We start from the raw sequence: 26,236 nt of genomic DNA on the forward strand, positions 1-26,236 counted from the left end.
GTTTGGTAAACAAATAGCATCATTAAGATAAAGAGGAAGATTTTATCTCCTTAAAATTTTTTTAAATACTCTGAAAGTACACACAGATGACTACTCTTTTGTTAAATACATATTCTTTTTTAAAAAAGGTTTTATTTATTTAATTTTAGAGAGGGGGGAAGGGAGGAAGAGACAGAAATATTGGTATGTGGTTGCCTCTCGTGCACCCCCTACTGGGGACCTGGCCCACAACCCAGCCATGTGCCCTGACTGGGAATCGAACTGGTGACCCTTTGGTTCACAGCCCCACACTCAATCCACTAAGTCATACCAGCCAAGGCAAAATACATATTATTCTTGAGTGTATTTCCAAATGATCTTCTATTTGATAATACATAGTTTATTCAGTTGTATATAAATGCAAGTACATTTTTAAAAAAGATTTTACTTTTTTAATTTTAGAGAGAGGTGAAAGAAGGGAGAAAGAGAGGGAGATAAAAATCAATCTGTTGCCTCTTGCAGGTGCCCCACCCAAGGACAGAACCTGCAACCCAGGTATGTGTCCTGATCGGCAATCAAACTGGCGATCCTTCACTTTGCAGGACAACACCCAGCCAACTGGGCTACACTCATCAGGGCTGAAAGTATATTTTTTAATGTACCCTACAATTTTGTGTAGGTATTCTCAAAATTAGTTAAAATCTTTTGTAAGATTTTACCCATATCCTTTATTCTCAACTTAAATAAATGCTAGACCTACTTCCAAGAAAGATGTTTTTTTATAGTTATCTTGTAATAGTCTAAATTTATTGATGAGTTGTGTTCATAACTTAGTAAAAGACAGTAAGAAATATTCCACAGTCAGATATTCCCATATCACAAAGAAGAATGGAAAAGTCAAAGGCGAGATGGAAAAAAAACTTAATTTTCCAAGAAGAAGTATAATAAAAAGCAAGAAAAGTAATTACAGAATTATTTGTTAGTGGTTAAAAAATACCCCAGAAAATTAAAGGTACAACATTGTGTTCAAGGACTCTTTTAAATTAGTTGTAAAAATTATCAAATACAACTGAGAAAACGTTTACAGTAATCATGGCAATCAGTTTATTTAGTGAAATACTCTTTACTTGAACTCCAAAATTCAAGAAACTAATTCAGAAGCCTATGCTACTAATAGTGGGCCCTAATTATTAAAGTGTCAAGATAAAAACATTAACTTCACATACAATGAACAGTGGATATCTGAATAAAATCTCTTTTCAGTTTGACATAATATTGTCTATCTGACCAAACTAAGTTAACCCCACATCAACTGTTCATTTTAAACCATATAATCCAGAATCTAGGTCAGAGAACTAAAAATTTTAGAGATGATACTTCTGTAAAACTAGTAAATAGACTCCTACCCTAAACATCTCTAAGAAAACAATATATTCCATCTTAATTTTGAAACATATAGTTAAGAAAATTTTCCATATTTCAGTGTGTGGTAAACAAATAGCATCTATTTTCCCAATGTAATTAAAATGAAAAAAAAATAAGTACCTCTCCCAAGAGCTGCTCTTCAGCAGCAGGGCTCTCCTCCCCATCACTCTGTGCTACTTGATCAGAATCTTTAAGAGCCTTTGGTACACAAAACAATTGCAGAGGAAGTTGAAGTTAGTAGCATTAAAAGGTTATTAGTGAAAAATAAAGACAAAAGACCCAATAAACAACATTCAGAGCTACTTTAATCGTAAGAAGCAACACTAAGTAAATTTGAGACACACCATTAGAAGAAAAGCAAAGAGCCATTACAGCTGAGATCTTCCCTTTTTCTACTAAATGTCCCCTCGACAACAAAGATCTTAATGTTAGGTATTTGGGCAGTCATTGATTTCGTTTTTTCTTTGTTTTTGCAAAATTCAAATACCATCAAGAACAAGGTATGCTCTACCAGCTAAATTTATACTGCTCTAAAATGAGAATTTATTGACTTATTAAAATATCTTCAATCAGCATTTATTTTATACCATAAAGCAATAGAACACATTTCTTAAATTATGTTTCCTTTTTTGTTATCACCTAAACCAAAATTTTAGAAGATAGCTATTTTTAAAGGCCTTCTTACCACATCAGGTCCATCCACTTTGTTCAAGGCCAAAGTAATCTGAAATAAAAAAATAAAAAAACCCCACTCACCTACTCAATGGAATTCTATTTCAAGGTATATAGCAAATATTCATCTCTTATTCCATTCTCATTGGCAAAAATCCACAGAAGTTCTGATCAGGGATAGCATGTTTAAGAAAAGAATAAAATCTGTGCAGGACTGATTCTCAATGGTTCTAGTTTCAATTACAAGGAATTCCACTGCTCACATACCATCTCACTCTGTTGTTCAATGACAAAACTTCAAAACAAGCGTATTTTCTTCTATTTTGTTTTAAATAAAATAACTGCAATTAGTTTTCTAAAATATTTCTTCAGGTACTCACTCTGGAGACAAATGCTATTCCAAGTATTTTGAAGCCCTGACTGGGTAGCTCAGTTGGTTAGAGCATCATCCCTATACGTCAAGATTGCAGGTTAGATCCCTGGTCAGAGCACATATAAGAATCAACCAATGAATGCATAAAGAAGTGGAAAAACAAATTGATGTTTCTCTCTCTCTCTAAAATCAGTAATAAATAAATAAATAAAAATTTAAAAACTTTAAAAGAAAAAAGCATTCTGACAAATTCTATTTCCTGTGTTTGCTATCTGGTATGCAGTAGAATTTTGATATTAATCTCTTAAAAACCTAAAGAAGTTATAGCATTAAGCTACACAGACTAATAATAAAGTTAAATATAAAAAAAATCTAAGGAGTGATCATAGACACATAGCCAATAAGCAGTGGAGCTGTGATGTGACCCCAAGACTGTCTTGACATTAAAAGATGTGCTCAGCACGCCTAGAGTGTGCAGTATCCAACCTGTAATTGCATGTGACAACCATGCAATGCTGCAGAACACTTTAGTCATTTTTAAAGGATGACAAGGGCTAATGTTAATTACATAAAGAATCTACACTATTTCCTTCAAGTTTTCCAAAGTCAGAGTGTTTTTACTGCTGTTCATGTCAACACTGCAGAATAATAATAATTAAGCCCCTCTTAGAGAAGAAAATTATAAAACTGGAATATAATTTCTTTTTATAAGGGAATCTTTTTTAAAATTAAAATGTTAAACAAATCACTTGGACTTTTCGTTTACTCAGGTTCAGTGCAATAAATTGCCCTTGTTCCAAAATGTTTACTAGTTAGCTGTTAGCTGAATCAACTCAATAAACACTTTGGGAATGGTGGGCTAAAGGCATAAACATCTAGGTTGGAAAACTGTGATAGCTTGAAATAGTACCATTTTTTACCACTTAAGCTGTAGTGAATGTAGGATGATCTCTAACAGTTTCTCCCTTTCTCCCCTCCCCAGAGCCATTGGTTTCACACCCTCTTAAAATCTCTGTTATTTCCAGTATTTGAGATTCATAGCCTCTTATCATGCAAAGCCCAATCCTCCCTGACACAGCTCTTTAAAACAAATTTGAATAAAAGGTAGTTCTGGGAGCTTCAAAATCCAGGTATAAGTGGAATTTTACATTTAACAATATGATTCAAAACTTTGGCAAGCAAACACAAATTCTTACTAAATATATATTGAATGACTGAGATCATCTGTGTAGAATTTTATTTAAAAAAACCTATTCTATAGAAATATTCTACTTGTATAAACACAACTTTTTCACTTTTCTAAAAGTTTACCTTTTTTCCTAGGTCTTCTTTTCTGTATCCTAGAAGTTCAAGGTATTTTCCACGAGAATCATCCTCAAAGTTTACCTTTAAAAAAACATATTCTTAGAACAAAGACCAGCATATAAAGGTCTAATTTTTAATTAACTGATGAAATTTCAAGTAGAATTACTAAAAATATCTAAAGTCTACTATATCAATTAGAAGTTTCACTGCAAGAAAAAAATCCAAATACTCTTCCTTTAAATAAGTAATTTTTTAATGAGTATACTAGTAATTATCCTAGTTGAATAAGTTTACTTTTAAACTATAATTTTTATAAATAAAAACTTAACTCATGTCTGAAGGCTATATGAATGAAAAACTCATACTATATGAAATATTCAATATCCTAAAACTCTTTCCCAAAATTAATACTTAATTAAAAAATACAAAAATAAACTGTAGCTCTAGCTGGTGTGGCTCAGTGGATTGAGTGCCAGCTTGCTATCTGAAAGGTTGCTGGTTCAATTCCCAGTCAGGCCACATGCCTGGGTTGCAGGCCAGGTCACCAGTTCAGGGCATGCAAGAGGCAACTGATCAATGTTTCTCTCATACACCATTCTCTCACATATCATGTTTCTCTCCCTCTCTTTCTCCCTCCTTTTCCCTCTCTTTAAAATAAAAACAAAGTGTTAAAAAAAACTGTATAATTTTAGAATTTAACCTTGTTGTATTCAAGATCTCTCATCTTTGGGAAATTCATTATGAAGGAATAGACATTCCAGTGGAGACAAATGATGAACCAAAGATTCTATCTGTTACTCTACCATCATAAATGCAACTCAGTAAAAGGGATGAGAAATGCCTCCAATCTCTCTCCCCTACACCTCTTCCATCTCTTCCCATTTTCCTTAAATGGATCTACTACAAAAAATAAATACTCTACTTTTTATTATATTTATGTTTTTAATATTCTAAGCTCTATGTTCTCATTTTAAAATAGGTCTGGTGAATATTATATCTTTCTTGTATATTGTTTTTTGCTTATTAAAAAAGTACTTCATGTTAGGCTTTTCGAAGAAGAGAAGAATTCATGACATAAAAAATTAGGTTGTGTGCTCTTCATAAGGTTTCCTTAATTTCATCCTGAGGTTCTTGACATCACATTCTTCCAAATATTTCTTTACCAGGAAGACAGATTTAAAATATAATGGTAACAGTTAAATCTGCAGATAATGAAATAAAATTGTTTTAATACAAACTTTACCTTCAAAAAGGACCACACATTTTTTTCAAATTCTGACTGAGAAGCGTCAATTTTTTTCTGACAATATTTGACAAAGCCTTGTGACTGCATGACCTGCTGAAGTTGATCTGATCGGCTGAGGAATTCCTTTTCTGTTACAACCTGACTAATGAACACGTGCTGCTGCTGCTGCTGCTGTTGCTCAGCTCCCTGCTGAGACTGCATTCTGACATTTTCAAAGGTAACCAGTTTGCCTCCAAACTATAAAAGAACAAACAAACAAAGTCAGTTTGAACACAAGTATGTGGCCAAAAAATGTTTTTATTATACACATGCTAAAAGAAAGGACTGTGACCTAAATATATATCCTTTGGGTAAAATTAGGGGACACACTCTCCCACACTCTACCATCTGACCCTAGTCTTCAATTATTATTCCTCTTCACAAAACCCGCCTTCTAGATAAAATGGGCCCTACAATTTCTAACCTACTTCATTTTACTAACTTCCACATACTCAATGCTACTTCTTTTTTTTTAAATATATATTTTATTTATTTTTAGAGAGAGGGGAAGGGAGGGAGAAAGAGAGGGAGAGAAACATCAGCGTGTGGTTGCCTCTCACACACCCCCCATCGGGGACCTGGCCCACAACCCAGGCATGTGCCCTGACGGGGAATCAAACCAGTGACCCCTTGGTTTGCAAGCCAGCACTCAATCCACTGAACCACACCAGCCTGGGCTCAATGCTACTTCTTTTTAAGGCCTAGGCAAATGTCACCTCTTCCAACCCAGATGCCTTCAGTGTAATAGTGTACTATAGATCTCTTTTGATTAAACTACTAGTTACATGTATTTGCCCCACCTTCTGGTCTAGGTGCTGTTTTGGAGAAGGCAGTATATGCCACTCTTCCAAAATACACCATTTGGCATAATGATTGTTTTGAGCTAAGGAGTACTTGAGCCCTGGCTGGCGTAGCTCAGTGGATTGAGCGTGGGCTGCGAACCAAAGTGTCGCAGGTTCAATTCCCATTCAGGGTACATGCCTGGGTTGCAGGCCATGACCCCCAGCAGCCGCACATGGATGTCTGTCTGTCTGTCTCTCTCTCCCTCCCTCCCTCCCTTCCCTCTGTAAAAATAAATAAATAAAATCTTAAAAAAAAAAAAGAGTACTTGAAAATGAGCAGGAGTAGAAAGGCACTCCTCTTTTCTTTCTAAAAGTAGGAGATGAAACTCCCATGGGAGCTATTCTCCCTATGCCAAGAGTAAGGAAACATTCTTATCACTAGCAATGAGAGTTAAGGCCGAGAGAAATCTGTACAAAAAACACTTGTTAAATAACAAACAAAACTTTTACATATCAATTACTTCCCTCTAGTCTCTATATATTTACTTTTCTACAATTCCCATTTGTTCAACCTAGGTTTTACTACTTCTTTGTATGCTTTACTTCTGTTAATTTGTCTTATGTCAACTTAACTCTCAAGCCAGCATGAAAAACCTAGAAAGGGAGACAGATGCAAAGTTGTACCTCCTCTACACTTACAAGAAAGATTCTGTGTCTACTTTATTCTTGTATCGCCTAAAGGATCCAATATCTGCCTTGTATACAGTAAGTAGACAGTTAATATCCAATTAATGTATTCATAAAAATATAGGTAAAGAAGAAAGTACAAACCCTGACTAGTGTGGCTCAGTGGATTGAGTGCAGGTCTGTGAACCAAGGGTCACTGGTTCGATTCCCAGTCAGGGCACACCTCCTGGGTTGCCAGCCAGGTCCCCAGTAGGGGGTACATGACAGGCAACCACACACTGATGCTTCTCTCCCTCTTTCCCTCCCTTCCCCTCTCTCTAAAAATAAATAAAATCAAATCTTAAAAATCAAAATAAAGAAAGAAAGTACAGGAACAAATTTGATTCTTATACTCGGTAATTTTTATACAAGGATTATGGACTTTACACCAACTTATCTTATTAAATATCTAATATATTCAAAGTGTTTTTTATATCAGACATTATAGAAAATGTCAAGACAGAAGAAACTACAAATCACTATCCTTCAGAAACTTAACATGAAAATAAAACTGGATACAACAGGCACATATAAGTGTCAAATGAAGTGTGGACAATACCACACATGATACAGAATTTCACAGAAGGGCAAAAGTACTGGGTTTCCCCAAGTTCTAGGAAAATTTGAGAAAACACTCAAGAGCAAGACCTAAACTGAATTTTACATGATGATCAGGTTTATTCATTTACTTGGCTTTATGTAATATTATTATAATGTATTATAAATAATGTAAATGCTGTTTAGTCATCAGTTTTTTGTTTTTAAATATTTTATTTATTTTTTTAGAGAGGGGAAGGGAGGGAGAGAGGGAGAGAAATATCAATGTGTGGCTGCTTTTTTCACGCCCTCTACTGGGGACCTGGCCTGCAACCCAGTAATGTGCCCTGACTGGGAACTGCACCAGTAAACCTTTAATTCGCAGGCCACAGCTCAATCCACTGAGCCACACCAGGCAGGGCAAGTCATCAGTTTTTTAAATCATCCACAACAAATACAGAAAACTTTGATATTGTTACTGAAAATAACAAAATTATTTTTAAAATCATGGTGATGTAATTTATGAAAATTGAAAGAAAAAATTTAGAAAGGTAAAAATAAAAAATATAAATGTGCTAATGTTACATAAAAGTTTCAATTAATACTATGTAAAGTTGATACAAGAAGGCATGGATGTTTAAGTAAATTATTTACATTTCCAAAGACAATCACAAAATAAACAAAAATTCTACAACATCAGTGGTGGTAACCCAAAGATATTTGAGGGGGATACAGACCATTTACCCCTTCTGGCCACAGAGAGGTAATTTTCATTGCATTCTGTTAAAAGGAAGAGCAGAGGAAGAACACTTCCAGCTTCACCCCGACACTCTCCTGGGAGAGCATGGATTAACATTATTTTTCAGGGAAGAAATGTAAAAAGCTTGCAATAGCTCTTAAGAGCTTTTTTTCCTTTTCCTTTTTTTTTTTCCCATCTGTCTTCCTACACAGAGCAACAGTGTATGTAGATAAAAGTTGCCTGCACCTTCAAGGAAAGCTAGGATCTCAAAGACATATTCCACATAGATGCTTACTGCAGCATTAGTCTCCACAGTAAAAACAACCTAAATGTCCATTGACAGATGAATGGTTAAGGAAAATGTTGTATGTATGTATACAATGAAATATTATTCAGTCTTTCAAAGAAGAAAATATTGTCGTACACAACATAAGGACATTATGCTAAGAGAAACAACTCAATCACAAAAAGACAAAAACTGTGTGATTCCATATATAAGGTATCTAAAATAGTAAAAGTCAAAGGCTCTCTCTATGGATCCTACCTGCACCTTTCCCAACCCCCTTCTACCTCCACGGCCCACATGCATGGTCCCACCCCTCTACCTCCTCCTGTTGCCCCACGTGTCTGAATCCCACACACATGAAACTCTCACATCTCTCAAGGCATACATTTCTCTTCCTCTTTCTCCTAAACTCTAGGGGCCCCTTTTTCTGCTATAACTTGTTTCTTGAGCCCATTTTTTCTACAGCTCGTTTCTTCTACCTCTGTGACTAAGTAAACTTGCTCTTATAATTTGAAAAAATAGAAAAAATTAAAAAGTAAAGTAGTCAAAGTCAAAGAATCAGGAAGTAGAATGTGACCACCAGAGGCTGGGAGAGAAAAATAGGCAGTTGTTGTACAATAGGTATAGAGTTTCAGTTTTGTAAGATAAAAAAGTCTGAGAGATCTGTTGCACAACAATATGCATGTAGGTAACACACTACTACACACTTAAAAAGGGTTAAGATGGTAAACTTCATACTTTGTGTTTTTACCATATTAAAAAAATTGGCAAGTAAAAAAAAAAAGCTAGAAGGAAGGGAAGAAGAGAAGAAAGGACATAATCTCCTAAAAGAAGAAAAGGAATGAAGGAAGGAGAAAGAGAGAAGGAAGATAAGTTTAAGAAGGTGATTGGGAGAGATGGATGGTGTGAAGGTTGTACAACAATGTGAATGTACTTTTGCCAATGAAATGTATATTTTAAAATGGTCAAAAATAGTGAATCTTTTGTTATGTATGAAGAGGGGATCCCCCCCAAAACAGAATTATTTTCCTGTAGTACAGGCTTCCCCTGCTAGGTAAGTGTTCTCGGAACTCATCTGTATCAGTGTACCAGATGGTCTTGTTGTGAGAGGCTGCAATCAGCTTCAGTGAGGTTTTTTTATGAAGACTCTTTCAACATGTTTGCCCACTTCATGATGGGTGATTTACGAGTTCACCTGCCCATACTGTGCTCAGTGTTCAACAGTTATTGATCCAAAATGGCATCACCCTTGTGCCCTACCCACTCTATTAACCCGATCTCACCTGAGTGGCTTTTTTGTTTCCCCAGATGAAAAAAAGTCCTCAAAAGGAAACGATTTGCCAATATGGAAGAAGCCAAGCAAAACAAAACAAAACAAAACAAAACAAACAAACAAACAAAACAGCAGAGGCACTAAAAGGCATCAAAACTGACAAGTTCAAAACCTGTTTTGAGCAGTGAAAAAAAGGTCTCAATATGTGTAACCAAATGGAGGGTACTTTGAAGGTGACTGAAGTCTAAACATGTAAGAATACATAATCTTTTATAAATAAATCCCAGGTTTTGGGGGGTCTCCCATATATTTTACCTTTAAAAAAGAAAAAAAAGGGGGAAGGTACCACTTTTCCTGAGAAGACATTTTAAATGAAGAAAAAGTCACAATAAACTCAAATTGGATAAAAGACTTAATTATGAATTTTGATACCATAAATGTCCTAGCAGGGTGTCCAACCTATTGGTGTCTTTGGGCTATACATAAAATACACAAACACTAATTAAAACTGATGAGCAAAAAAAGGTTTTCTTTGCACCCCGATGTTCATAGCAGCACAATTTACAATAGCTAGGGGCTGGAAGCATCCTAGATGCCCATCAGTAAATGAATGGATCAAAAAACTATGGTACATTTACACAATGGAATTCTATGCAGCAGAAAGAAAGAAGGAGCTCCTACCCTTTGCAACAGCATGGATGGAGCTGGAAAGCATTATGCTAAGCGAAACAAGCCAGGCAGTGAAAAACAAATACCACATGATATCACTTTTAACAGGAACCTAAACAACAAAACAAAGAAACAAGCAAAATATAACCAAAGACACTGAAATAGGGGACAGACTGACAGTGACCAGAGGGGAGAGAAGAGGGAATTTCAGGGGGGAATGGGTAGGGTTTACAGGAACAAATTTAAAGGACACATGGACAAAAACTAGGGGTGGGAGGTAATGGGAGGGAAGTAGGGAGGGTTGGGTGGGTGGGCTGGAATGGGAGTAAATGGGAGAAAACTGTACTTGAACAATGATTAAAATAAAATTAAAAAAATTTAAAAAAAAGAGGTTTTAAGTAAATTTATGATTTAGTGTTGGTCTGCATTCATAGCCATCTTGGGCCACATGTTGGACACCCTTGTGACCTATAAAAAAACATAAGCAGCAAAATTTCAGATGTCCCATGCAGCAATATTTTTGCCGCTGTATCTCCTGAGGCAAGGAAAATAAAGGAACAAATAAACAAATGGGACTGCGTCAAATTAAAAGCTTCTGTACAGCTGAAGAAACCATCATCAGAATGAAAAGAGAACCAATTGTATAGGAGAACATACTTGCCAATGATACCTTGGACAAGGGTTTGCTCTCCAAAACATATAAAGAACTCACAGGATTCTACACCAGGAAGACAAGCAACCCCATTAAAAAATGGGCAAAGAACTTGAAAAGACACTTCTCCAAGGAGGACATACAGAGCACCCAGAGACATATGAAAGGATGCTCAGCATCACTAGCCATCAGAGAGAAGCAAATTAAAACCACAATGAGATATCACCTCACATCTGCCAGAATGGCCATCAAAACAAATCAACAAACAAGTGTCATGAAGGATGTGGAGAAAAGGGAACCTAGTGCACTGTTGGTGGGAATGCAGACTGGAGCAACCACTGGGGAAAACAGTATGGAATTTCCTCAGAAATAGATTAAAAATGTAACTGCCTTTTGACCCAGCAATTCCACTGCTGGAGTTATACCCTAAGAATCCTGAAACACCATTTAGAAAGAACTTACCCACCCCAATGTTCATAGTAGCACTGTTTACAACAGCCAAGTGCTGTAAGTGCCCATCAGTAAATGAGTGAAATGAGTGGATCAAAAACTGTGGTATATTTACACAATGGAATCCTATGCAGAGGTAAGAAAGAAGGAACTCCTACCCTTCGTGACAGCATGGACAGAACTAGAGAATATTTTGCTAAGTGAAATAAGCCAGGTTGTGAAAGACAAAAACCATATGATTTCACCTCTAAGAGGAACCTAACCAACCAAACTAACAAGCAAAATAGAACCAGAGGCACAGAAACAAGGAACAGACTGACAGAGGAGAGAGGGGAGGGCAATAAGGGTGGAAAGAAGGAGAAGGGACTAGTCAAGGACAATGAATAAATGACCCATGGACATGGACAACAGGGTGGAGAATGACTGTGAAGGGAAGGTACTAGGCAGAGGAGGGTAAAGGGGGAAAAACTGGGACAACTATAACAGAATAACAATGTTAAAAAAAAAAGATGTGTAACTTAAGTGTCCTTCTACTAAGAACACATCATTACCTTACTCAGTTTGGGTAAAATCCTGAAATAAAGAAATCAGCCCTGGCTGGTGTGGCTTAGTGGATGAGTGCCAGCCTGCGAACTGAAGGGTCGCAGGTTTGATTCCCAGTCAGGGCACACGCCTAGGTTGTGGGCCAGGTCTCCAGTTGGGGGCACATGAGAGGCAACCATACATTCACGTTTCCCTCCTTCCTTTCCTCCCTCCCTTCCCCTCTCTCTAAAAATCAATCAATCAATCAATCAAATCTTTAAAAAATAAACCAATGTTTGGGGGAAAAAAAGTCACAGACACATCTCAAACTCAATCTTCTTCCATGAGAGTGATCCTATAAGGCTTTTGTGATTGTGGACCATAATAACAAATTCACCTACTGAAAAGGAAGCACCAATAGGCCTTCGGATCCACTTCGGTGGCTTCTTCAGAGGCAACACTATATGATGCTGAGCAGCCTGCTGAGGAATTTGTAATGGAGGAAGAGGCTGTCCTGTGCCAAAGGGGTCAAGATTTCCAAAAGATGATGAAAGCTAAAAAAAACAATAATGTGAGAACTTCTAATTTATATAAGACTCTATTACACGTTTTTAAGTCATATGCAAGAATTTTTTTCATCACAATTATCCAATTAATCAGTTTTGTTGATCTATAACATCATTTTCAAGATAATTACACAATAAAATGATTTTTTCAGTTTCTATAATAAAAAACCTCAACATTTCCTATTACCTTGTGAACTTGTTTCTGCCTTAAACCATCTGCATTTCCTCCCATGATAGAATAAACACTGATACGTCCATCAAAAGAAGCAGCTGACAAAACAGCAGGATTTCTGGGACACCATTGAATATCAAAGCACCACTGTGTATTGGTGGGAAGTTCATATAAGACCTAGACAAAAAAACGTCAGAAAACAGTATAATCACTTTATAGCCAAAACACATGAATTAATATGATCAACAAATACAGCTTAATTAAACATTCTCTTTTAGATAGTGTCTTTTTTTTTAAGATTTTATTTATTTATATTTATTTTTAGAGAGGGAAGGGAGGGAGAGGGAGAGGGAGAGGGAGAGAGAGAGAGAGAGAGAGAGAGAGAGAAACATCAATGTGCGGTTGCTGGGGGTTATAGCCTGCAACCCAGGAATGTACCCTGGCTGGGAATCGAACGCGGGACACCCAGCCCGTGCTCAATCCACTGAGCTATGCCAGCCAGGTAGACAGTGTCTTTAGCTAGGAAAAACAAGTATAAAAATTTCTTTAAGGCCAAGAAAGTCCATTATGATGATCTGTTATAATAAAAGGGAATGCTACTCAAAATTTCAACCAGATTTAGAATAACCACATCTTAAAAACAGATATTTTTGTTTTTATTGAAATATTAGTAGATGCATGTGAAAGACCAGAACACTTTATCAGAGTTAGCTTATTAAACTCTAAAAGATCACTGGTGTGTTGTCCAACTGTTTTTGCTTGCCAAGACCCAAACAATTACATCTAGACTACTTGAAGACCAAATTTTAATAACAATCTTGAAAGAATTCACTGAGAAATTTGGCTTTTCATTAAAGCAAGAAAACAGATACACATCATTCTTATTACTGCAGAATCAAAACAGAATTTGGCATAAACAATCTTTCTTATAAGGAAAATATTGAAAAACTATATGAAATGGCTGATATAAAATCTTTACAATGTAGTAATTGTTGTTAACTCAAAATTAGTGTGCTAGCAACATGCTCATAAAGCACAGGTTTTGCAGCTTTAAGAAAGAGAATGGGGAGTAACTGTTTAATGGGTACAGACATTCAAGTATAGAAGATAAAAAAGTTCTGAAGATGGATGGTGGTGATGGATGCACAATAATGTGGATATACTAAGGTTACTGAACTGCATACTAAAAAATGCCTAAAATGGTGTCATGCATATTTTACCACAATAAAACCAGAGGGTCAGTATGCATCTTTAAAAAGAAAAATAAGTCAAATTAGCTTAACTTTGGCTTGTATAATATTTAAAAATAATGTTTTATTTTATAAGAAAACAATTAAATGAAAAGATATTTGGCCTGTTTGTCTTTGATGCTCAAATTTGTTGCTAAGAGTCAAAGCTTCATGATATTTGAATCACTGTGTATTTGTAACTGGCATTTGAACAGAACATTTACTGTTTCTTATTTTAGTTGCAGCAAGCATGAAAAGTTTATCACTTCAAAGTCTAAGCACATAAAACTAATCAAATGCAAAAATTCACTTCATCAATTTATATAACTGATAAAATTAAAACAGTAATTTTCATGAATTTTGAACTCGCCTGGGAAGACAGTTTAAGTAAGATGCAAGATTTCTATTATTTAGTCTACAAATCAAATGAGGCAAAACTTATTGTTTTAATTTTTTCTCTTGTCTCTCCTAAATTTAGTGTTTCTACATTCTCATAAGCAACACTTCATCTGAAAACTTTAAGCCACAAATCAAGCAACAGAAGTACTTGTTTTTATTTTAATGTTATAGATTAAAACCTATTGAAGATACTCTTATTTTTACTAGCATTCCATCAGGGTAACTAGCAAAGCACTTGCAATAATCTAGTTTAACTTAGAAAAAATAAAAGTTTAGAAGCTATAATTAAAATCTGCAGTGTCTTCGCCAGTACTGAAAGAGAGGAAAACCATTCAACTATTAAGAATAATAAAATCATAATTAAAAGAACATTTTAGTACATAACCCAAAGCAAATAAAATTATACTTATATAACACTTACATTTAAATATGTAAAATTTCCTACATCTAAATTTCTTTTTTCTAGGGAGATAGTTTTTACATTCTCTCTCTCTTTTTAATCCTCACCCGAGAATATGTTCATTGATTTGAGAGAGTGAGGACGGGAGAGGGAGAGAGGGAGAGAGGGAGAGAGGGAGAGAGGGGGAGAGAGAGAGAGAGAGAGAGAGAGAGAGAAAGAAACATCAGTCAGTTGCCTCTCATATGCCCCCTGACAGGTATGTTCCCTGACCAGGAAATGAACCTGCAACCTTCTTATGTATGGAGACTAAGCACCAACCAACTGAGCTACCTGGCCAGGGCATTCCTACATCTAAATTTCTTTGGGTAAAACATTTAACAAATTAATATTACAAAATATTATATCCTTGCTGAATAATTCAGCAAGGATATAATATGATATAATAGGATATAATATGATGAGAAAATGTGTAGTTAAAAATAAGAGAAATTAAAAAGCTATTTCTACTGATTTCCAGAAGTCAAAGAAGATCTTCAGAGATGATAAAGCAGGAAAAAAGACCCAAACCTTGAACACTATTATTCTGAAGGCACCAATTTTCAGAAACTACATGTTAAATAAATCAAACCAGCTATTTCTGAGTCTAGGTAAACACTTTTTATTGGAAATGGAGGGTAGAGGTGATTACTAGTTTCATATACACTACTTTAATGACTAATTTTCCCAGAAAAAAACAACTTAACCTAGAAAATGTTCTTGATAAAAATCTCTACCAGATTAACTTTTCACACATATCTCCATCTACTTTCTTTTTTTAAAAGATTTATTTATTTATTTATTTATTTATTTATTTATTTATAGACAGAAGGAAAAGGAAGGAGAAAGAGAGGGAGAGAAACATCAATGTGTGGTTGCCACTCACACGCCCTCTACTGGGGACCTGGCCTGCAACCCAGGCATGTGCCCTGACTGGGAATCGAACCAGCAACCCTTTGTTTCTTATCCCACGCTCAATCCACTGAGCTACACCAGCCAGGGCCCATCTACTTTCACATGTCCTGAATTGTAATAGTGTGTTAAAAGGATCCTTATGAAAAGTTTCTTATTCAGCCAGAAATAAAATATTATGATAGCTGTAAATCTGAGAAATGTTTCCTCTCCATACCTCTCCTGTGTTTGGGTTGGAGCAGAGAATCTTAGCATCTTTTCCACAGCTCAGCAACAATTCAGGATCTGCCATGCTCCAAGCAATTGCCAAAATCCCCCTTATACGAAACAGAAAAAGATGAAGAAAGTTTTAACCTTGAAAACAACCAAATCTCCAAATTATTTGTCTAAGCTTTAAAGACATACACAACTAACAAAAGTATAATTTCACGTAGTCTTTCCAGGAAGCAGTTTAGTAGTGCACATGCGTTTTAATCATTACAAAGATACAAAAATTCAATACAGTGTGCAGTGTATAATAACAAAAAATAAAAACAAATGCCCAACAATGTGAATTACGCAATAAAAAATTACAGATCATCTTTTGATGAGAAAATGTGTAGTTAAAAATTCTGTCATAGAAATATTTATAACTATTAAATGCTGGTTATAATTAATAAAAAAGGTTAACTCTGCACATTAATTTGTATAAAATGCATAATTGCATTAAATATTTACAATAGTAATTGAAGTTACGTACATATAAAGAAAAATATGTTCAAAATGTTTTACCTATTGATGGGTAGGAAATGTAATTATTTCACATTTTCCTTTTTGTCTACATTTTCTAGCTTTTGTTACCAGAGAAGTTCCAGTATATGACATTTTTTAATTAAAAGAAAAACTTTACAATTTGCCAAAGATCTGATTTTACAGTCATTTTTGCATTTTAATAGCTTTTGATTTTTATCCTAAGTATAACAAAAGTAATACTTTTGGTACCTGTTCTGAAAACTTAGATTAGGTTAAAGAAAAATCTCACCATCACACACACAAAAAAATGCTATTAACACCTTGTCTTTTCTATATTAATCCTTTGTTGTTTAGAGATAAAAGCAGGTAAGTAAACATTATCATACATAAAGAAAATACTAGAAACTAAAATTTAAATACATGATAGCAGAAAGTACTAGACTAGACAAACACTACGCAAGAAGTGTATTTGCATATATTTTTTAAATCCTCACTCAAGAATATGTTTTTATTGCTTTTACAGAGAGAGAGTGAGAGAAAGACAGAGAGAAAGAGAAATATCAATTAAGTTGCCTCCTGTACACACCCCAACCAGGGCTTGAATCTAAAACCTGTACGTGCCCTAACCAGGGATCTAACCCATAACCTTTGGTGTATGAGATCACACTCCAACCAACTGAACTACCCAGTGAGGGCTTATTTGCATATTTCTTAAAAAAAAAAAAAAAACACACACACATACAAATTAATGTCCCTCACTTCTCCTGAAAACATCACAGTAATTCTAAAATGCATAGTTAACAAAAAAAGATTAAGTCTCATTTTCAACATGTATATTAGAGATGTTTTACTTTCCCCAAAAAGTTATCAAGAGTTTATGTATGTATGTATGTACATATGTATTTATTTATTTTTAGAGAGAGGGGAAGGGAGGAAGAAAGAGAGGGCGAGAAACATTAGTGAAAAACTATTAGTGGCCCCCTGTATGTCCACCAAGCAGGGACCTGACCAGCAACCCAGGCATATGCCCTGACAGAGAATTGAACTGGCAAATTTTATGGTTTGCAGGACAATACCCAACCCACTGAGCCATACTAGTCAGGGCTCCCCCAAAAGTTGTTTTTAATTTTATATTTCTTACAATCTAAGTCACCTCAGAATCAGGAAACTGATACAGGAAAAGGACCCAAATACTTTATGACTTTTGTTTCCAAGAGTTTATTTTTAGAAAGTTAAAATCTTTCTAAAAATTATGAGCACAATGTGATGTATACCCTAATAATCCTCACCTAGATTCATAATTGTGGCCATGTTTACTTCATGTCTTTCTCTCTGTGTCTATTTGAGAATTAAGTGCCAATACCATAAGAGACACCCCTACACTTATCTCCAGGGATAAGAACATTCTCTTATATGACCACAACACAATTACATATTAAAAAAAATATTATTTAGATGCAATTATTTTAAATAAATAACCCATATTCAAATTTCTGCCATTTCATCAATAATGTACTTTCTAAACTGCCTCTCCCTTTAGAATCCAATCATACATCTCAACAATTTCAAAGCACATCAAGAATGTCTTTTAAACGAAACTATATATTTGGTATCACATTAAAAAATATTTAGGTTTAAATTTTTTTTTAAATCATAGAATTACAGATCTGAAAATAACCCTAAAGATCATATAATCCAACTCTCACACATATTAGAGGAAGAAAATTGAAGAAGAAACATTGATTTGCTCCTGACACCCAGTATGGGTATCTGTCTTGCTAAATTACAACCATTCCTAAAATTCATAGTATATGGACTTTGAGATTACAATATTTGGAGTAGAAGTCAGTACTTGACCTATGTAACCCAGGCCAAATTTAATCTTGCTGAGCTTCAATTTCTAATCTGTAAAAGGGGATAATAGTATGCACATCATAGGTTTTTTATAAGGATTAATCAAGCTAACATTTAAAGTGCTTGCATACTTTACATGTTATATAAGTGTTAGTTATCCTCCCACTACAATGTAAGCTCCCTGAGGCCATAAATTTTCCCTACAATATTACTGAATTCTTGTGCAGTATTTGGTACAGAATATGTGTTCAATGAGAATGTGTTAAGTGAACTTTTTAAAAAACCTTATCTACTGTGAGAAAAATGTTTCTCAGAATCAGTTGCAACAGCTTCCAGGAGATGGGGTCAGAGGTTTCTGGAAGGGCCTTGGGCTTGTGGTGCATGTTCTGTGAGATGAGTGATATAGAAGCTGGTGGTGCCACTGTCTTCCCAGATCTGGGAGCTATAATTTCACCCAAGAAGGTGGCCTAGGTAAACACAGCTCACCTCCTTACACAACCACATTAAAATTACAACTAAACTATAGAACAACCATCACTCAGAACCAGCAGAAATCAAATTGAACAAAGGTCCTGCAAATAATGGAATTAAAGAAGAAACCACCTCCATCAGACTGGTAGAAGGGGTGGAGACATGGAAACTCAAAACTGGCCAATACCAGTGGATATGGCTGATACCATACCCACATGTGGTGGATAAAAAGCAGGAGGGATATCTTGGGAGCAAGTGGTCCCAGCCCTACACCAGGCTGCCCAGTCCACGGGTTTCAGGGACAGGAAGGTAAGTCCCTGTGGCTTCTGGCTGTAAAAACCAGTGGGGAGGTTAAGTCAGTAGAAGAAAGTGCTGGATTCCTAGGCAGTTCCTCTCAAAGGGCCCACATATGGACATACTCAGACTCACTCCCACTGAGCTCCAGCACCAGGGCAGCAGCTTGAAAGGCACCAGTGGCATATAGAGAGGAACTGAAGTGTCTGGCATCAGAGCTAGATTTGGACGACAGCTTTCTCCATGACAGAAAGGAAGGCAGAAGTCATTGCTCCTCTTCTGTTTTCTTTTTTAAGACTTTATTTATTTTTAGAGAGAGACGAAGGGAGAAAGAGAAGGAGAGAAACACTGATATGTGGTTGCCTCTCCGTGTCCCCTACTGGGGACCTGGCCCACAACCCTGGCATGTGCCCTGACTCGGAATCAAACTGGCACCCTTAGGTTCGCAGACCAACACTCAATCCACTGAGCCACACCAGCCAGGGCCCACTGATGCTCTTCTGAGCCCTTCCCCAACAGAGCCACAGAACATGGCGGGCACCATATTTTACACTGTTTGCCCAGTCATAGTGATTCCCTGAGACCCCATCCAACTTACAGGCCCACCCAAGTGGCTAGCAGTGGCTTTTCCATACGAATGACTTGTATTGACACATGCTTCTGATCTTTCTGAATCCACTCAAAAAAGCAGAGGCTGGCTTCAGCAAGCCCCCGAATCTTGCTAAGTGGTCCCAGGCCCAACACTAACAACAGTTGGCAATGGTTCACAGACTGGCCTCACTAGGGCACCTCTAAACACAGCAGAAGAAGCACCCAGCTGCAAACCATTTTATAGCTTATGCATAGGGGCCCCAGACAGAACACAAGTGGGTTCCACAGCACTGCTGAAGTAAGCTCTGCTCTGTACAGTGGGCCCCTGCACAGCTGATTCTCCACAGAGGGCAGAGGGTGGTAGTCAGTGGTCACAACCAGTCCTTGCAGCTGACTGGCCAGGCTAAATCCCTTCCATTGACTGGCCAACAGAAGTCAGGGCTCAATTATAAAAGGAAGGTGTTCTCAGCCCATACAAATGACACACATTGAGTACCCAGCTTGAGTGATAGGGGAGGCTGTGCACTGAACCCTACAGGACACCTACTACATTAGGGCACACTACCAAGACAGGGAGTCATAGCAGCTCTACTTAATACACAGAAACAAACACACGGAGACAGCCAAAATGAGGAGACAAAGAAACATGACCCAAATGAAAGATCAGATCAAAACTCCAGAAAAAGAAATAAACAAAATGGAGATAAGCAATCTATCAGATACAGAGTTCAAAATACTGGTTATGTGGATGCTCAGGGATTTTAGTGAGGATCAACAGCATAAAAAAGGTCCAGTTATAAATGAATGATACACTAATAGAAATAAAGAACAATTTACAGGGAAACAACAGTTGAGTAGATGAAGCAGAGAATCAAATCAATGATTTGGAACATAAGGAAACAAAAAAACAAAACAACAAACCCCCCCCCCCCACACACACAAATCAAAACAACAAGAAGAAAAAAGAATCCAATAAAATGAGGATAGTATAAGCAGCCTCTGGGACAACTTGAAGCATTTCAACATTCGTATAAGGTGCCAGAAGGAGAAGAGAAAGTGCAAGATATTAGAAATCTATTTGAAAAAATAATGAAAAAAACTTCTCTAATTTGGTGAAGGAAATAAAGATGCAAGTCCAGGAAGCACAGAGGGTCCCAAACAAAACTGATCCAAAAAGAACCACACCAAGACACATCATAATCAAAATGCCAAAGGTTAAAGACAAAGAGAGAATTTTAAAAGCAGCAAGAAAAAGGTAGGTAGTTGCTTGCAAGAGAGTTCCCGTAAGACTGTCAGCTGATTTCCCAAAAGAAAATTTGCAGGCTAGAAGGGATTGGTAAGAAATATTCAAAGCCAGGAGAACAAGGACCTACAAGGAAGATTTCTCTATCCAGTAAAGCTATAATTAAAATCAAAAGGCATATAAAGAGCTTCCCAGACAAGAAAAAGCTAAAGTAGTTAGTTCATCATCACTAAGCCATTATTATATGAAATGTTAAAGGGACTTATTTCAGAAAAAGATCAAAACTATGAACAAAATGGCCATAAATACTTATGTATCAACAACAGAATGAAAAAAATTAAGCAAACAAGCAAAACAGAACAGAATCAAAAATACAGAGAATGAGTTGGTGTCAGCCAGGTAGGATGGGGGGGGGCTAGGGGGAGAGGTGTAGGATGGGGGGGCTAGGGGGAGAGGTGAAAAGGTAAAAGGATTAAAAAGCACAAATTGGTAGTTACAGATAGTCATGGGATGTAAAGTACAGTATAGGAAATCTAGAAGCCAAAGAACTTATATGCATCGCTGAGAGAGTAGGGGGTATTCAGTGGAGGGGGAAAGGGTGAAAAAATTGGGACAATTATAATAGCATAATCAATAAAATATAATTAAAAACAAACAAAATTTCTCAGAATCATCCCTTCTTTACTAAAAGCTAACTAAAGTATAACATCTGATTAGGGATTACATTTTGACTGGACTCTTTTTTTCCTTATAAGAAACTCAAGGAGAGGTCACAATTTTAAGACTTTTTAGTGTGCAAATCTACTACCCAGAGGGAAGAATGGATTTAAAGCTTTAGTTTATGCCCTGGCTGCATAGCTTAGTTGGTTAAAGCATTGTCTCGGAATGCCAAGGTTGTAGGTTCAGTCTCCAATCAGGGAACATATAAGAATCATGCAATGAATGCATAAATTAAGTGGAACAAGAAACTGATGTATTTTTTCTTTTTCTCTTTCTCCTTCTCCCTTCTTCTCACTCTAAAAATAGTAAGTACATTTTAAAAAATTTATTGAACAAATATGTAGAAACTCCCTGGGTACCTGAATATCAATGGCAGGTAATCTGTCAAATTACGAACTAAATTTAATGCTACTAAAATGTTAACATGAGAAAATTCTCATGTCATTTTTTAGAGCATCTGCTTTTCAGATGCTCTAAAACTGAAAAGCAGAATAAACTACCTACTTTCTCAAAAATTTTTGCTTTTAAATCAAAATAAAAACTTAACTTAATAAAAATTATCTGATAATTCAAAGTAGTAAGTAAATATTTTTAAAAATAAACAAGTTCGTTAAGAGAAGCATGATACCTGGCATGGTTTTCCAGGACACGGAGTGGAGTAGAAGCAAAGCGAAGATCCCACACCTGGACCACTGGTAACCTATCATCTTCAGATGAGAGGACCATTTGAGTAGCAACATCAGGATGCCAAGCCAACCCAGAGCAATGCATCTGCAGATAGTTAAGGACCATATTTTATTAATCATATTATTTTATGAAAGCCAAAATGAACTTAAGGAATATACTTTTGTTGAAACAAAAAGTAGAAAATATCAGCTCAGGCTTAGTCTATTTAAAAAAAAATCTGGGGAGAAGTTGAAGAGGGTATAGGAGAAATATATGGTAATGGAAGGACACTTCACTTGCAGTAGTGAACACACAATAAAATATATGGGATGATATATTATAGAATTGTAGACCTGAAACCTATATAATATTACTAACCAATGTCACCCCAATATTCAATTTAAGAAAATCTATAAGGGATTAAATTAATCCCTATAAGGGATTTTGTTAAACAGTAGTCTTAAAAGTAAAAAGTTTAAATGTTTTCAATTCATCCAGCTATTTGACACATAAAGCCATTCTGGGATAGAATTATTCTATATCAAAAAGGTTTTCCCACCAAAATTATAACTAAAAGCAAGTTTTATATTAAATTTAAAATTTAACATTTCCAAACAATAAAAATAACAAAGATTTTAATAATAAAAATCCACATCTTTTTCTGTTTTACCAGAACAACCAAGATAATATGTCTAAGTAACAAGTACCATCAAATGTTCAGACGGGGATAAATTAACATTACTGACAATTACTTGGAAGTTCAGATCCTATTAAGTATTCCAGAATATGATTGAAATGCTTACTGTATACTCTGTTTCATTAAACTTGTTTTAAAACTCCTGATTCACTGGAAAACAACATCCTGGAGAAATATTCTTCTAGTTTCTTGTTGTTGAAATATCATGTATGTATTCTCTGATTTAAGCAAACCTATTTTTGAAAATGTGCAGCTATACAATGTAATTAAAAACAAACTAACAAAACAAGGCCCTAATGGTATCTAAATCATCTTCCAGGACATGATGGCATAATATTAAGAAATTTAAAGCAAAAAATTTGATATGTTATAAAGCAGTATTGACTAGGCAGTAGGAGAAGAACATTAGCTCACTTTAGCAGTACCTAATAGACGGGATGAAGCCAGGAGTTTAGAAACTACAAGTTCAGTTATAAAATTACTTTCAGGGAAAATCTTCACATTTTAGAGAAAAGTAAAGCTGAATTAAAAAGTTGCTGTAGCCCTGACTGATGTAGCTCAGTTGGGTGTCTTCTTGCAAAGTGAAAGGTCACTGGTTTGATCCCTGGTCAGGGCACGTGCAAGAGGCAACATGTTTCTCTCACACGTCAATGTTTCTCTCCTTCTCTTTGTAACTCCCTTCCACTCCCTCTAAAAATAAATAAAATGTATTTTTAAAAAGTTGTTGTAATGCTTTGGAACAGCTAGCAGAATCAGCAGAATATCATGGAATAAGGCCCCAATCTCTCTCTTCATCATTAATAATATCCAACATGGTTTACTGAGAACTTTATTTTCCCTAAGGAAAAGTCTTATTGTTCCAACATGACTGGTCCACGAAAACACAGGCTATGACTTTACAGAAATTTGATTTGTTGCCAGCTCTGACAAACAATATAGGATTACCTACAGAAGAATAGGATTACCTACAAAATATTCATCACAAATCAATCATACACTTACCCTGTTATTATGATCACTAACTTTGATGATAGGTTCATTTTTTTCTAAGATCCCATACAGTGGCCCGGCCACTGGGACTGGCTGATGCTAAAATGTGCTGGACTTGTCTGTTCCATGCAATGCAGCTGATATCTTCTGGGGGCTATAAAGAATAAACTATTAAAAACCATTTCTCAATTATAATCAAATTTAACCATAACATCTGATCCTCCTTTTTAAAAAACAGATTACTTAAAAATCTAATGTCTACTCCACAAATCTGCTTTACATTCCTAAACTCTCAACATATACAACAATTTCATATTGTCTCATCCACTAGGGATTTATTAAGTTCCCGTTATAAATAAAGCCCTGTTTCTTTATTTTGCAAGTGCCGCAAGGTACATAGGGGACCACAAAGCAGATGTGGGTCCATATAACAACTAGGCAGAGCAAAAGTTATAGCCTAGACAACTAGAAAAATATCATTATAATGGTCAACCACACGCTATCATCATGCCAACCTCAGACTGGCAAATGTTAGGGTCCCATTATCTTTGTAATGGCTACTCAAATTGAGTAGTCTACACAACACAAAGAAACTCAAAGAGGCAGCAGAAGAACTGCTGTTTCTCAACTTATCAAGAATACATAGTACAGCCCTGAGTGGTGTGGCTAGGTCATTCCTCAAAGCGAAAGGTCGCCAGTTCAGTTCCTGGATGGGGTACATGCCTGGGTTGAGAGTTCAGTCCCCAGTCAGCGTGTGTATAGAAGCCAACCGAATGGTGTTTCTCTCTCTTTCTCCTTCCCTTCCCCTCTCTCTAAAAGTAAATAATAAGTGAAATATTTTAAAAATTATTAAGTATAGGGAATAATGCCTTGGAGCCATCACACCAGAATAAAACAGGTGACTGACCTGGAACGTGAAATTGTCCAGAACTCAATAATCCTGTGGATCTTCTGGACTTCAAGCTAGGGCTGGGTTGCTTTTTTAAAAATAAGTTCCCTGCCCTGGTTATGTGGCTCAGTGGATCAAATGCCAGCCTATGAACCAAAGGGTCCCCCAGTTGATTCCCACTCAGGGCACAAGCCTGAGTTGTGAGCCAGGTCCCCAGTACGGGGTGCATGAGAGGCAACCACACACGGATGCTTCTCTCTTCTACCCTTTCCCTCTAAAAATAAATAAATAAAATCTTTTTAAAAATAAAATAAGTTCCCCTGAGAGTCTATTTTTTTTATTCTAAGGTTGGATTGTGTTAAAATACTATATCTAAGAAAATTATTAAAGACAACTATTTTATTCACTATTGTGTGTCTACTACAATGAACAGTCTCCAGCAGATGCACTGAATAAATATTCGCTGTTGAAAGACTCACTGGTATTTTGAAAAAGACTGATTAATACTCCACTGCCCTGAAGAAAAGTCAATGACATCTAAACATGGATTTTAAACAAATATATTTAGTGTGGGAAAAAAACCTGAAATACATTAAGGATAGAAGAACTGATTTTGGCTCTTCTGATTACATCAAAATCTGTAATACCTGTGTTTTGGCTCCTGGTGTCATTGGAGTTGCAAAGTTGTTTAGATCCCAAATGTAAATTTCAGACTCATTAGCACCAGAGGCCACCAGATTAGTCTGCAATAAGAGACAATTAATAACTAAATAGCACTTAAAAAATTTGAGAGAACTCAGGTTAACTCAGTTCATACCTGGAAGGATCTGTCAGTTTTAGGTCATAAATTTTTTTTATTTAAATAAAGAAGCAGAAAGTATGAATTTCTAACTACTATGAATAACTGTAAAATTTAAATAGTTTCTTAGAAAACATATAAAATTCTATTTAACTCAAAAAGATAATGTGTGTATTGACATTTTAATACAAGACATTAAAAAATAATTACATGGTTAAATTCATGCAACCACATGGGAATTATCATTTGTGGTTTTAAATCACTGGAAGGGAATCCGAATGTGGAAAGCAAAAACAGATCATCAATTATTGCTTTCAGGCAAATACTGAATCCTAAAATAATGGCATCTATCTCCGGGGACTGCAAACCCAGCTTCCGGAGCCAGACCAAGGTAGTGCTAGTAAAATCTCTCCTCTTAAATCCCTCACATAATTCTATTTCCTTTATACTCAATCTTGTTGCAGGTGGCAATATTTCTAGGTTTTCTCTGTTGCATACCTTTATGGTCAAAAAGACCCTAAAACTGACATGAAGTACAGCAAGATAATGAGTTTCATGTATTAATCTTCATCCTTTATTGTTCACTGTCATAAATTCTTCTCTGATCAACAGACATATAACTGAAAATAGAGGAATTCTATGGTAATAGGTACCTATAATACAAGACGTTAACCAAAAATCAGCAGCTGTTTGATTCGAGTCACAAAGGAACTAGCTTTCTAATCTGAAGAATAAATACCATGATGGCAGAAACGAAGAATTTTGGGCTTTAAGTTCTGTATCTTAAGTATGTACATATAACACTATAAACTAAAATAAACTTTATAAACTAATATAAACTTTAAGATAAAGTTATTCTTTTTGCTTGATAGGCTCTAGTAGTCTATTAACTCAAGATCTT

At 35.8% G+C, this 26,236-nt stretch overlaps 1 protein-coding gene across 1 annotated transcript in view; it reads right to left on the minus strand.

The window, feature by feature from the left end:
• Window positions 1-26,236, minus strand: part of LOC123806762 (protein transport protein Sec31A-like) — a 78,065-nt gene that overhangs the window by 36,708 nt on the left and 15,121 nt on the right. The window contains 11 exon segments of the mRNA XM_045820028.1: window positions 1,525-1,602; window positions 2,090-2,128; window positions 3,761-3,835; window positions 4,998-5,237; window positions 12,077-12,229; window positions 12,429-12,590; window positions 15,607-15,706; window positions 21,923-22,065; window positions 23,660-23,701; window positions 23,703-23,801; window positions 25,184-25,279. Coding sequence (XP_045675984.1) covers window positions 1,525-1,602; window positions 2,090-2,128; window positions 3,761-3,835; window positions 4,998-5,237; window positions 12,077-12,229; window positions 12,429-12,590; window positions 15,607-15,706; window positions 21,923-22,065; window positions 23,660-23,701; window positions 23,703-23,801; window positions 25,184-25,279 — 1,227 coding nt within the window.

This window comes from Phyllostomus hastatus, unplaced genomic scaffold (assembly GCF_019186645.2).
Source record: "Phyllostomus hastatus isolate PE091 unplaced genomic scaffold, TTU_PhHast_1.1 phas_scaffold_39, whole genome shotgun sequence".
Lineage (NCBI taxonomy): Eukaryota > Metazoa > Chordata > Mammalia > Chiroptera > Phyllostomidae > Phyllostomus > Phyllostomus hastatus.